Here is a 13,574-nt window from a genome sequence, read left to right as displayed (position 1 = left end):
CACCGCTATGTAAACAGTTGCCTGTGCAGCATGGCAGCTATTTGCTTTTAGGACTTTCTGTAATTTTTTATTCCCAAATATTTTCTATCCAAGTTGGTTAAATACATAGATGCAAAACCCATGGAGATGAACTGCCAACCATATACGTGAGTAAGGCGGCATGACGTCTCCTAAGTAGGTTCAGGAGAAAGTAATACTATATATAGAGAGGGAGAATGATACACGAATATGGCGAAGTATTCACAAATGGAAACCTGGGTAAAGGGCATGTGAGAGTTCCGTGTCCTAGTCTTACAACTTTAAGACTTTAAAGTGAAGTTTGAAATTATTTTTAAATAAAAAGTTAAGCTATAAATGTTAAAAGCAACAAAAGTATGCAGTGCAAAAGTGTACCTTCACTAGAAAGCTCTCCAAGACCAACATCTTCCTGCTCCATGAACAGCTTTGACCCAATTAAATAAGGTAAAGGGCGGTCAATGTACAGATCCTGTGAACAATGGAAGGGAACAGGCAGTTAAATACTTAAGCTGAAAATCAAATTAGGTATTCCATTTGGCATCCTCTTCCATCTGACTACCCCAAAAAAGTTACATAATAAAAGAGGATAAGAAACACAGCAGGATTTTTTTTTCAATCACTAATTTTAAAAAAGTTAAATCCTAGGTAAAGATAGAAAAGTAAAGCTGATTCATAAAGACTTTCCCTTCTCAAGTGCCTAATTATATTAACAAAAATGGCAAAGGCTTGTAAAAAGTTTACCAGCAGTAACTGAACAAAGAAAGGGGCACAACTTCATAGCAACATGCCCCAAAGGAGGAGGACCAAGGAAAGAAACTGGAAATCCTGACAAGCTTTGATGATGGTGACCTATCTTCCTCCCCTGAAAAGCAACTTGGTGAACAAAAATCAACCAATCAACGACCCTTGAGAACGAAGTGCTAAATGTGGAGAAGCACACGGAGGAAATAACACAAATAGTCAGTGGGTAGTGGGGTGTGTGGACAAACAGGCAGAAGGCACTAAGGGAGGGAATGGAGTAGGCCGCCTCCACGCTGCGTCAGGCAGAGGCAGGAGCACAGGCAGAAGGCGTGGGCTGGACAGAGAGAGACGGCTACTTACCGAGGACTGCCAGCCACCTACAGGGCAAGTGTCCACGGTCAACATAATTAACTCAAGGAATGTTTCCAACAGACTGATAAGAACCTATCTAGGAGAGGGAGGGGGAAAAAAAAACCCAAAGAAAATAATAATAATGCCCCTCAGAGGTTCACGTGGTAGAATTTAGAGAAGTGAAGTTGGTAAAAGATCAGAAGATCAAACAACAGAATAAAATGAAGTAGACTATCTCCAGGTACATGTTAGAGATTCTTCCATTTCAGGCCATTACAAACATCAAAAATTTAGAGCCAAGAAAGCACTCCACCCTGGAGGCATGGTCCTTTGGCTTTAACAACTCTTCCCTATTAAAAAGACACTGGGAAAAGAAGAGAACAGTTCTGTCCTTGGAAAATGACAGAAAGTTTGGGAAGGTTCATGTAAAGGTCAAAGATACAGCAAAAACTAATTTAGTGCAAAGAAATCAAAGTGCTAATTGGGCTGACTGTTCAGTGACTCAGAAGGCTTGTTCCCATGCCTTTCTGTAACAGAAAAACTGGTGAGAGACTTGCAAGGAGGAAATGTGACCCAGGCAATACATTTCCCAAGGTCTGCTGTGTGAGTTAGTCACTCAGTCGTGTCCAATTCATTGCAACTCCATGGACTGTAGCCCACCAGGTCTGTCCACGAATTCTCCAGGCAAGAATACTGGAGTGGGTGACCATGCCCTCCTTCAGGGGATCTTCCCAACCCAGGGACTGAACCCTGGTCTCCTGCACTGCAGGCAGATTCTTTACTGCGTGAGCCACCAGGGAAGCCCTGCTGCTAAATCCCTACAGTGAAAAAGTAAGACGACGACAGCGTATCAGGGTTAAAGGACCAGCCCCAGCTCGGCAGGGTTAGCTCTAACTGGAAGAGAAACGTGCGGTGAATACACGATCAGAAGAGACTGGTTTTGCAGCATGCGCCAATTCACAAAGCACTGCTGTGTCACAAGGACTCTCAAAATCAGTAAGGCGACCTCTTGTGTTTACTACTGAGCCAACCTGAGACAAAGTAACAGTAAAGCAGTAAGTACCTGCCAGGCCAGTAATCTCTTCATGAACACTCACAGCGGTTTTATTCATACTGGCTAAAACCTGGAACAACCCACATGTCTTTTAACACTTCTGAGGTCCCTCTTTGTGCAAGCTACAGAATGTCCATTTCCCAACAACCCCTGCCTCTCATGAGCCTCCTCATCCTTCGAAACCCAATTCAAATCTCATCTTCACCCTACTTTCTCCAGGCAGAAGTCAAAACATCTATGGTGGTGACTTTTGTAACTGCCGCCTTTCTCTGGCCATCTGGTATGGTTATGACAAGCATCTTGAGAGTAGGAATGAAGCCCTGCATCTCTGTACTCCCCCAACTTGGCACGCTAGTACCCAGTAAGTGCTCAATCGATGCTCCTGAACAGCACCCTCTGACTGATGGAGTCAACATGAGAGCACTAAGTGGCACCGTCACTTCTTACAGCTGAAGGCCCCATCTTAACAATTCTGCGCCCAAGGACCCAGATCACAACAGGTGTAACAGTGAGTATTGCAGTTGAGTGTCTTTACCTTTGGCTCAAGGATCAATTCCAGCCGCTCATTAGCATCATCTTCTTCAGAGTCTGAGTTTCCCGCTTTTATATCTAGTTGCTCAAACGCACTGTCCAACACCTGTAAACCGTAGTTCACGGCCTCCTGGACTTTAGGAATCAGATCTACTTCTTTCTGTTCCCGGGTCTTTTCCTAGAAAAAGTAATTTTTAGTAAGATCTCCAGTATATTGATACCACCCTAATAAAACACTGGGAATGTTCACTGAAGCCTAGACTCATGCTCAAAAACAAACAAAACCAAAAAAACTTAATTAAAAATGTTGTTCTTAATCATTTACAACGTTAAAATGTCGAAAGTCAAAGATTTTGCTGAATGCCTCAGCACAGACTTTGGAGTGTTAAGTCCCAAATGTGTCTATGCACTGAACACGCACCAAACTACAGAAGGTTCTGGAACTCCAGGTTCATCATTCACAAAAACAAAAGCACAACGGGGTGATGGAGCAGCCTCTGTAGACCATGTAAAAGCGCCCGAGAACAATGAACGGCACATCACCAGACATCAAGGGCACCTTCCCTCCCTGCTTCTGAAGGAACAAAGGGCCTAGGGTTTTAGCTTGGCCATGACTGTACCCACTAACCTTGGTTAATGGTCCTTAGGACAATTTCGGAGGTTAAGACTTAGAAGAAAATACTCCAGGCAGAGTCGTTATTTTTCAATTACAGTTAAAAAAATAACTGGACGATTACAGTTTATAAACTTGTTTCAAACCAAGAGAGAGTCGGTTTCATCTCTAACCTATCCTGTACGTTACCCTGGAACAATGCCCCCCACCTCGACAAAACTTTGTACACAACACCAACCTGCTGAAAATATCCCACCCATCTCCACTTCCTGTGACAGCAGTGCTCACACACTCAACTGTGTCATCAGTTGTAGGAAGTATTGCAGAAGATATTTAGTGTCATTTCCTCTCCTCACAAATATTCTGTAAGCTGACATATAATTACAGAAACAAACCATACAGTTTTCCCTTTTTCTGACACACCACGTGGGATCTTCGTTCCCCAACCCGCGCCCCTACCCTGGGTCGGTGGCGTCTTGAGCACTGGACCCTGCAAGTTCCCATACACTGCTGCTTTGAAAGCCAAGGGAAAACCTGAGGAGTGCTTGATACTTCTACCCCAAGTGCAGAAGTCTTCTAATTCACTTTTTCGTTTTGGCTGCGTCTTTTTTGCACTCTGGTACATTTGATTCTAAGTTAAACAGCTAACATGGTACCAAGTGTGCAAAAACATGCTTGTGGATTTTTTAAAGACAATTCACTAAATAGCTATCACTTTAAACTGAATCTTGACTTGGTCTAACCAGATATTACTACACTTAAAACAGTTTAGCAAATCTATTAAAAATAAAATGTTTTTAATAAATTTTTAAAGGCTAGAAACAGGCAAAACTGTAGCTGGTTGCTAGTACCCTTTCTTAGTCTACACGTTCATAAGTGACAAGTAGCATGGCTTTCTTCTTACTTTCATTCTTAAACTGGTAGTAATAAGCAGCAGCACAGTCCTGAAATGACAGGGATACACAATCTTCAGAGAACTCACCACCTACTGCCCAGTATGGCCCGTTTTGGTTTTTTTTTTTAGTAACCCTCAAGGTAAAAAAGGTTTTTACATTTTTAAAGGAGGAAGGGGAAGGGAAAAGAGAGGAAGAAAAGAAGAAAAAGAAGCAAAGGATAGAAATCAATGCAGCCAGCAAACAAAATATTTCTTACCTGGTCCTTTACAGAAAATCTCTACCCACCTCTGCTCTACTCTTAAGCCAGCAATCAGGAACTTAATCTACACATTTCTTAATACAATGAATTTCAGAAACAAACAAGTTCAATTGCTGAGCTGTCAAAACCAGCTTCTCCCATTTCTCCCAAAGTCCATCTCCCTGCCCCACTCTCCCTCCAGCAGCCGCATCATAAATCACTACTTTTCTTCTCTAAAGGAGCCCAAGAGAAGAGTAATTCGAAGCAAGTACCTGTTCTGGCTGTTCCGCCTCAGTCCTGAGCACCGGCTCCTCCACCTCCTCGTCGTACACACGCTAAACACGGAAGCAAGGTTCAGCCTTAGTCAAGACAGCGTTTGGAATCAATCACGCTGCAAGAACTCAATACACAATTTAAAAAGACAAAGACAAGAAGAAATGATGATTCAAGAAATGGCTGAGGCCAAGCAGAGAAGAGTAGACAACTTGCCCAAAATTAAGTTTAAAGAAAAGACACAAAAGACTAGGAAACATGAAAACAAAACAAAACCTTCAATCTCATGGTTGACCACGGTCACAAAATTAACAAGAAACCAGAGTTCACATGTTCTCGTTTAATCTAACCCAACGCTGGCAGAGCACCGGCGCAGGCCCTCGACGTGCGGCTCTGAGCGTGTCAAGTGGCAAAACTTACCCACCAGGTGTAAGAGCTTTCACATTTATACAGTAGAAACCATGAAGCTAAGTTACCTTTATCCTGTTGCTTAGAATGGTTGATACATTTTTATTACCTCATCTATAAGAAAACAGGCCAAGCCCACCAATGATGTGTCAGAAGACCGGTCGTGGGACTCGCCCACACAGCTTGGGCAGGCGGCTTCTCTTTTCTAATACAGAGCCATCGTTCTGGCAACTCATTGTCATTTTTTTTAACTATTTATTGTCGCCTAAACTCCCAAAGCAAAACATTCTCATTATAAATAGTGCAGTGATGAGAATGCTCTAGAATTAGACACTAGTAATGGTCACAAAACTCTAAGAACACACTAACATCTACTGCCTTCTATACTTTTAAAAGGGTGTATTTTATAGTGTGTAAACCCTATGTCAAATAAAATTAAAATGTCAATATAAAGATAGTTGCAGAAGAGATATATTTAAAAATAATTCCATCCCTGCCTCCAACCTCATCCTCAGAATAATTAAGTTTGGTGTGCGCTCCTCTTTGTTTCCCAAGGCTCTTACACAAATTTATACGGATATAGGCACACATTCAGTTTTCTGCCCTTCCAGCTTTGAAACAAAACTGCATTCATATGACACGTATCCTTCTGCCCCACTTTTTCACTTGATATTCTCATAAACCACTTTCTAGGTCAACGCATATAGATTTGACTCAATTGTTTTTATATCTACATAATATTTTATGGTATGAAGTTGACTATAGTTAGTTCAAGAATTCTCTATTACAGAACATTAAGGACATTTCCAGTTTTTGCTAGTGCAAACCAGCTACTGTAAATATGTACTAAGTTCTTAGGCCATGGATCATTTATTTCTACAGGCTTCTCAAAAACAGGATTGCGAAGCCAAAGGACAAAACTCTGGTTTACTCTTCAGAGCTTCTTCTAGATCTCAGTGTGGAACAACTCTCACTGCCATGGCAACACACCCCAGTGCCCACTTCCCGGACCTTCGCCAGCAATGGAATGAGGTCGCCCATCTTTTCAAAATAACTATCAATCTGATTAGACAATGTTATTTTCAAATGTTCATATCTTCTAACCCAAGGTCAATCTGATTAAACGGTGTTATTTTTAAATGTTCACATATTCCAACCCAAGAATTCTACTTCTTGAAATTTGGTTCCAAGAAAAATAAATACAAGCAGTCAGATGCTCATGGCATCAGATTTACATTCAAAATCACAAACACCAAATCTGTAACTCTCTGCAATTCCAATCAAAATACTAGTAGACTTTTCTGGGGAAATTAGCAAGATAATCCTCAAATTCACAGAAGTAAAAAAGCCAAGGATAACTATGAAAATTATGAATAAAGAGAAGTCACAGAGATTTGCCCTATTAAGTCTTACTAGAAATCTCTGGTATTTAGGATTGTGACACTTACTACAGCAGATAAAGATAATAAAAGACAGAGGTAAGAGGCAGACGCACAGTCCCACGTGAGCCTATTTATATTTACAAGAACACACAGTCACATGTATGTCACTGAGGGAAAGACCTACACGATAAAAGTTACCTTATATGGAAAAGAAACAAAGGAGACCCCCAGCTCATACTACACACACGTACCGATACACGCCCAAAGACTATATACATACTCTCCACGTAAGAAGAGTAAAGAGACGGCAAAACAAACGAGCCCACACCCAAAGTATTTACAGCTGAGGAAAAAAATATTAACATCTGTTAATATAAGGCAGTGCACATTATTAGCATTTGTGGTTATTATCTGTTCTTTCCTACATACACAAAATATTTTATCTTAAAAAGTTTTGTATGGGGGATTGTTAAATAATGGTAGCCATAAAATGAAATAGAAACAGAAATTAAGTTCAGTAAATCTTACAGATGTGTTAAAATGCTTATAAAATAATATGCTAACATGAAGAAAAAGGCAGGCTGCAAATACATACATATAGACAAGGTTAAAGTTATGCACATACATATGATTAGAAAAAAATATGCCAACGTGTTGAGTGGCTGGTTAATTTGGGGTGGTAGAATTATAGTTGACTTCTGTAGCTTAAATTTTTTCACATTTTAATACTTTTTATACATATTTATCTCTCCTACTATAAGTGTCCATTATTCTTACAACAACAAAGGGAAAAACTTAAAGTCCAATGTCTGCATGGGAATGAATTTGGAATATACATGTCAAAATCTTGAGAGGCTCTTCTTTAGTATCTGAAATTTCATATGCTGTTTCTTTTTCCATATTAAAAAAAAATCATTCTACAAAGACAAGAAATTAGGGGAGTAATTTTCAAAGGCATGAACAAAAAATGGCAAATAAATCTTAAAATTGAGACTTTAAGACAAGACAGCTGCCAAGGTCACTTCAGACTTTAAACAGCAAGACCATTTAACTTAAAAGACTGAGCTTCAAGCTTAGGTCTGAACAGCATCAATACCCTCCTTTTCCTCTTGCCTGTCATTAAAAACACCTCACGAGACATCAGCAGGCTTCAGAAAGCCAACATGGCATCTGGGAAACCAGCCAGCAAGCACACAAAACCCGTGGGGGCTTTTAAGGGTGGGCAGGACCACGCGTCTCAAGTACTCAGTTCACAAGCAGGTAAACAATGCTGACTCACCTCACCCTTCAGACTGAACTCACAGCTTCATGGGTTGCTCAATCATTTTAAAATCAGGTAGCCATTCACACAACTGTCAAATATCTTTGATATTTCTACTTGAAGAATCTTTTCCTCATTTGGGGAGATGAGGTAAGAGGTGAAGGTGAGGAATTAAGAGAAAAATCTGACAAGGGGCTGAGATTTCCTCCCACATTATACACAGCCATGGTCCTCTTTACTTTTATGATCTCTCATTAATTCATGCAAATATTCACTGAGTCTCTATGTATCAGGTTCACGGTGAACCCAAAGAACATAACACTTAGTAAAAATGTGGGGCTTGATTTAGTAGAGAAGTTTAACACATCAAACCATATCGATAGATGTAGAATTACAGTCATAGGAAGTGCTATGAAAGAAGTCGTTAATTAGGTCACTCAAGGTTTCAGGACAAAATTCCTAAAGGAACAGATTAATGAAGCTGCAAGAACTGTATTCCCTACCAATAAGGCACTGATGCACTGGCCACTGCTAATCAGCATTTCTCCCCCTTCAGAGTCCCCTCGTGAGCCTTTACTAAAGGTACTGATTTTTCTTGCCCTAAAAAGTCTTGATTGCTTTTCAGTTTCACTAACTCTATAATGCAGTTTGCAATCTACTAGCTGCCTCTGAGGTCAGTTACTAAAACCTAAAAACCTATTACTTTGTGTATTTTTCCAATAAACTACCATGAAACCAAATAGCACCATCATTTAAGACCGAATTGTAATACATGAGTCCTGATGTCAGGGTTTGAAGAAAACATTTGCAAAGCCAAATCACTGCCAAATGTATTATCAGCAGGTAGATTCCTCCAGTTTTATTAAGCATTAGCCATCCTTTTAACAACATGACGCTCTACCACAAATGGAAAAAACATGTAACACGTGGCATTACAAGGAAGTCTGGAAACCAGTTCGACTTGGCAGTGGCCACAAGCACATCTAGAGCGAAATTTGGCCGCAGACTGGAAGCGGAAGAAGCACAAGACAAAGGAGACAGAGAGATGGATGTAGGGAATCCAAGGAGCGAACAGAAATCATGAACTATTACCAAAAAATAACCAACAAAAACAAAAGTAAAAAAAAAACCTCCCACAAAAATTAGATTATCAGAAACTCAGAATCTAAGAAAACTTGGAAAGAAAAGAAGAGCTGGGGAAAGAGAAGACCTGACGGTTATTATTCAGAGAAAGAAGCTTATAATGCCCGTTTCCCCCAAAGTGCCAGTCAGGACCAAGCCAGTATCAATGTGCTACAGGCACACCAGGTACAAAAGAAGGTTCCCAATTCTACTCCTTGCCCACTCTAGGGCTGCAAGGCTGACTGCTGAGAAGAGCTAAGCACCTGATCCAGCGAGAAAGGTACAGAATGAGAGCAACAGATATAGTTAAAAGGACACAGGATTCAGCGCGATGAAAAACTAATAGGACCACACACACACTACTAAAGCGGAGACGAGAGTCCTGTAGACTGCCTCTCCCAACAGGAACATGCTCAGGACCAAGCACGGACGTTCTGTGAAAATGACCAGAAAATGATTACAGATTTAACTAGAAGATTGGCTATATCTTAAGTTACAGGCAAAGAGATATTTAAAACCTTTATTCAGATCTTTATTTTACACACAGGTTCCCCCAAAAGCCCAGTAGTGGCATTTCAACCTCAGTTACTAAAAATGTACAAACATGCTGTGTAAGATATCTGCAGGACAATATTTAGTCTCCTCTTAACAATCCTAAATCTTTGTATAATCTTGCAATTTTCAAAATCATTTTTATTACTTTGTATCTAACAGTCTCAGGAGATAGCCTAATTTAATAATCCTCTTTTCACAGTATAACTAACACTGATACTTAGAAAGTTAGTCACTCTATGAGAAACACAGGTCAGCTTAACTAAGCTTCCTCTCCATCTTCTAGAATAATCTCCCCTACAGTCATGGAGCTCCAGCCACATTTTATTCTTTTTTATTCTGGAATAACACTATTACAGAAAATTGTGATGTTCTCTAAGAGGGGACTCTAGTTTATCTACGTGTTCCTAGAATCTAAAACTTTGAAACTTGATAAACCGACAAAATTGCACTTGGGTTAAAGTGCAACAATCTGTTTAGAGTTGATTTTATGACACAGCTTCAGCCAGCATAACAAAGCATTAGTTCAGAATAGTCCAAGTAGACACACACATGCTTTTAATATAACTTAACAGAACATAATGCATACAATTAATAACATGCTGGTGCCAGAGGACCAGACCAGGTGTATGGCTTTCCTTATAGAAGATAACAAGGCTTGTTGGAGGGCCATGCAATTCACCAAAACTGCTGACAACTCCAGAATTAACAATGGATGAAAACATTGGAATATCAGGAAATTTTTATCATTAGGTTTTCTCAAAGGCTTGAAAAAACAGGTAAACTTTACTAATAAAAAGGGAGGGAACATCAATTACCAAGAAGTACTACTTACACCAAAATTTAAGAGAACCTAACAATAGGTCACTTAATATCAATGACTACTGCTCCTTCTAACAGTATTATTTGTTTAAAAATCGGATGTCACTAAGTAACTCACGTTTTCAATGAACTGGGTATTAGACAGCATAAGGAACTCATTGAAGACATTATGCAGGCGGCAATCTGTGGCTTTAGTCTCCCGAATTAGTCCATCCACCTGTTTCTTGATTTCATGAGTCCTAGAGATAGTCTGCTGTGAAAATTCCTGTAGAAACTGTAGTAGCTATTTAAAAAAGAAACACATACAGTAGTATCAATATGCGTCTATTACACGCATCTATTCTGCACATCAAAACAGAGAAGCAGCCACTTCCTTTCACCTTGGTGTGTGTGCGTGCTGGAATGGGAAAGAGATGCTGCTTTTGACAGTACCAAGACCAAGCAGCACAGAAAACCATTGAGAAAGCTCGTCAGAACAGTGGCAGTGAGTCAATGGACACTTCCTGTCTCGTCTCCGGAGAAATTTTAAAGTGCTGTTTGGTTGTCATTCTTCAGGGATCACAGACGAGAGGCAAAATAACAAAGCACTACTCATCCAAAACTCCTACGCAAATGGGACTTTGGAATCACGGCTCTGAGCTTGTCGGGCCCCAGGCGTAAGGTGTCTTACTCAACGATATTCATATACTGGTTTGTCTCCCACCCCACTCAGTCCAGGTCTCAACAGGGAGTCGCCTATGAGGCGCCACTGTAAGCCTGCGGCGTGGTGGAAGCCTAACTCTCAGGATGGAGCTGGCGCCTGGCTGAAAAAACCAAACAAGGAAGAGACCACCCTGCGATGGGCGGCAGTAAGTCAACCGGCCGGCATCCGCCCAAGTGCCTGAGGACTGCCACCAGGAAGTTTTCGAGAGCAAGAAGGGATGTTATTTAGTCCACGAGAGACAGAGCGGGATCGACTGGGTGGAGAGGGGCTGGGACTGATGTCCTCCGCTCGCAGGCCGCGCATCACCCCCAGACGGCCCGCCCTCCCCTCCCGTCCCGGGTCCGGCCTCTCACGCCCGCGTCGGCCGCCAGCGACCAGCTCTGGCTGCTCCTGCGGATCTCCTCCACCGACCAGGGACGCTCCCACACGGGCTCGGACGCCGGCGCTCGCTCCTGGTCGGGGGTGGTCCGGTTCATCTGCAGCGGGAAGGACGAGAAGAGGGGCTGAGCTCCGGGGAGGCGGCGGACGCGGCCCAGCCCCAACCCAGAGCGCCGCCCTCACCATCCCGGCTGTGCAGTTTGGTGGGCTCCGAAGCCGCAGGACCGCACCCGCCGAGCCCCCAAAGTCTCCGGAAGCCTAGCCCCCAGCAGTGCGGCCCTGGCACGTGACCAGCCTCACGTGACCAGAGCGCCCCGTGACCTGCCCCTCACGTGACCGGATGTGGGGCGTGCCGCCGAAGGGAGGCTGCGCCAGCTGGCTGCGTGTGAGTCACGTGCATGGATCTAGCGATGATCCCACAGAAGGAGCTAAGAGAAAAGGAGAAAGGCAGATATATGATATCACTTACATGCAGAAACTGTATGTGAAACGACACAAATGAACTGTATGTGAAACAGAGTCGCAAATGTAGAGAACAAACTGGTGGTTGTCAAAGGGGTAGGGGGTCAGGGGAGGAATGGATTGGGAGTTTGGGGTTAGCAGATGCAAACTATTACAGATTTAACGGATAAACGACGCGGTCCTAGGAAACTATATTCAATATCCTGTGGTAACTCGTAATGGAAAAGAATATGAAAAAGAATGTATATGTGTATAACCCTCACTCTGGTGTACAGCAGAAATTAAAACACTGTAAGTCAACTATACTTTAATAATTTTTTTAATCTGTTTCACTTTAGAAAAGAAAAACAAAACAAAACAGGAAGACTGCGGAAGCCAGGGGGCGCTGAAGGGGTGCATGAGTCAAGTTGAGCTTCAGCTGAAGGGCCCGAGTGGCAGGCGCGTAATTAGTCCGGAAGTACGCAGGGAACCAGATGTGTTCAGAGGGGAGCCAAAAGGATCTTGGAAAACCCATCCAAAGAGCTTTAAACGTCCGGAGATGTGTGCAGAAGAGCTCGCGGCTGCTGCGCCTCTTCCTTGCTACATCTCCGCTTACTGTCACTGGATCAGCACACAGAAACCCAGATTTACTGGAGATTAATCTATCTCGTTATCCTCCTGCTTTTAAGGACATGCGCGGTTTCAACTCACTGGGTAGGGCCTCCTTAAAATCCTTTACTCCCTAAATCCTTTACTCCATAGGCAATGCCCTCAGATTCAAGTCCAAATTTCTCGTATGACAGGCAAAATCCATTGGTAATCTGACCCCTGCCTGTGAATCCATTCTCAGCTTTCCCGGCTTCCCAGGAGCGCTCAGTGATTCAGCTGCTCTGCCTCACACTTCCCCGAAGGTCCATCTGCAGAGACCTTCTTCTGCCAGACCAACTTACCTTTTAAAATGAAGATTCCAATTTCTTTCCATTCCTATGTGCCCATGGGCAAGTTATTTAATCCTTGTCAGTTACCTGTCTTTCAGGAATGTGGTGTTAAATGTGGTAAATGTGGTATTTGTGAAGTACCAGGGTGCCTGCCATACTGTAAGCATTAAACGTAGCTCTTCCCGTGTTTTCTATGCCCTTTGTTTATCAAACTCTTGCCCTATGTTTTGTGTTTGCCTTGAGCGAAGACTTCCCTGATTACCCCAAGGATAGTTTTGAGTGCCCCTCCTCAGTTATTTGGGTGGGGCTTACCTCCTAGCTCAGTTCCTAAAGAATCTGCCTGCAATGCAGGAGACCCGGGTTCTATCCCTGATTGGGAAGATCCCCTGGGGAAGGAAATGGTAACCTTCTCCAATATTCCAGCCTGGAAAATCCCATGGAGGGGGAGTCTGGGAGGCTACAGTCCATGAGGTCACAAGAGTCAGATACAACTTAGTGACTAAACCATCACCACCACCTCAGTTATTTTCTACAAGTTTGCACAAATATCCAGGCTTCCCTGGTGGTTCAGAGAATAAGCAATCTGCCTGTAATGCGGGAGAGCCTGGTTCCATCTCTGGATTGGGACGATCCCCTGGAGAAGGGAATGGTCACCCACCCCACTATTCGTGCCTGGAGAATTCCATGACAGGGGAGCCTGGTGGGCTGCAGTCCATGTCCGGAAGAGTCGGACATGACTGAGCAACTAACACCGTCACACTTTTCCCAAATATTCATCATAGAGTATCACATTATATTATGTTTTATAATGTCTCATGTATAATAATATATAACATGTTTGAAGTACTAAGA

At 42.4% G+C, this 13,574-nt stretch overlaps 1 protein-coding gene and 1 long non-coding RNA gene across 8 annotated transcripts in view; one reads left to right on the top strand and one right to left on the bottom strand.

The window, feature by feature from the left end:
* FAM21A (family with sequence similarity 21, member A) overlaps window positions 1–11,640 on the bottom strand; it is a 45,308-nt gene extending 33,668 nt beyond the window's left edge. For 6 of the 7 annotated variants that reach the window (XM_010854452.1, XM_010854457.1, XM_010854458.1 and 3 more), the window contains exons 1-6: window positions 11,527–11,640; window positions 11,319–11,441; window positions 10,381–10,545; window positions 4,715–4,777; window positions 2,700–2,873; window positions 394–487 (exon numbers count right to left, since the gene is read on the bottom strand). In XM_010854452.1, coding sequence (XP_010852754.1) covers window positions 394–487; window positions 2,700–2,873; window positions 4,715–4,777; window positions 10,381–10,545; window positions 11,319–11,441; window positions 11,527–11,529 — 622 coding nt within the window. In that variant the 5' untranslated portion in view covers window positions 11,530–11,640. The remainder of the gene's footprint in view (window positions 1–393; window positions 488–2,699; window positions 2,874–4,714; window positions 4,778–10,380; window positions 10,546–11,318; window positions 11,442–11,526) is intronic. The other variant, XM_010854456.1, reaches the window with a different exon arrangement.
* Window positions 11,641–11,668: 28 nt separating this feature from the next.
* Window positions 11,669–12,907, top strand: LOC104999021. Its single transcript, XR_826535.1, has 2 exons — window positions 11,669–11,848; window positions 12,144–12,907. It is a non-coding gene; the product is annotated as an uncharacterized LOC104999021 (long non-coding RNA).
* The last annotated feature ends 667 nt before the right edge of the window (window positions 12,908–13,574 follow it).

This window comes from Bison bison, unplaced genomic scaffold (assembly GCF_000754665.1).
Source record: "Bison bison bison isolate TAMUID 2011002044 unplaced genomic scaffold, Bison_UMD1.0 scf7180017864341, whole genome shotgun sequence".
NCBI lineage: Eukaryota > Metazoa > Chordata > Mammalia > Artiodactyla > Bovidae > Bison > Bison bison.
This window is presented reverse-complemented; position numbering and strand designations above follow the sequence as displayed.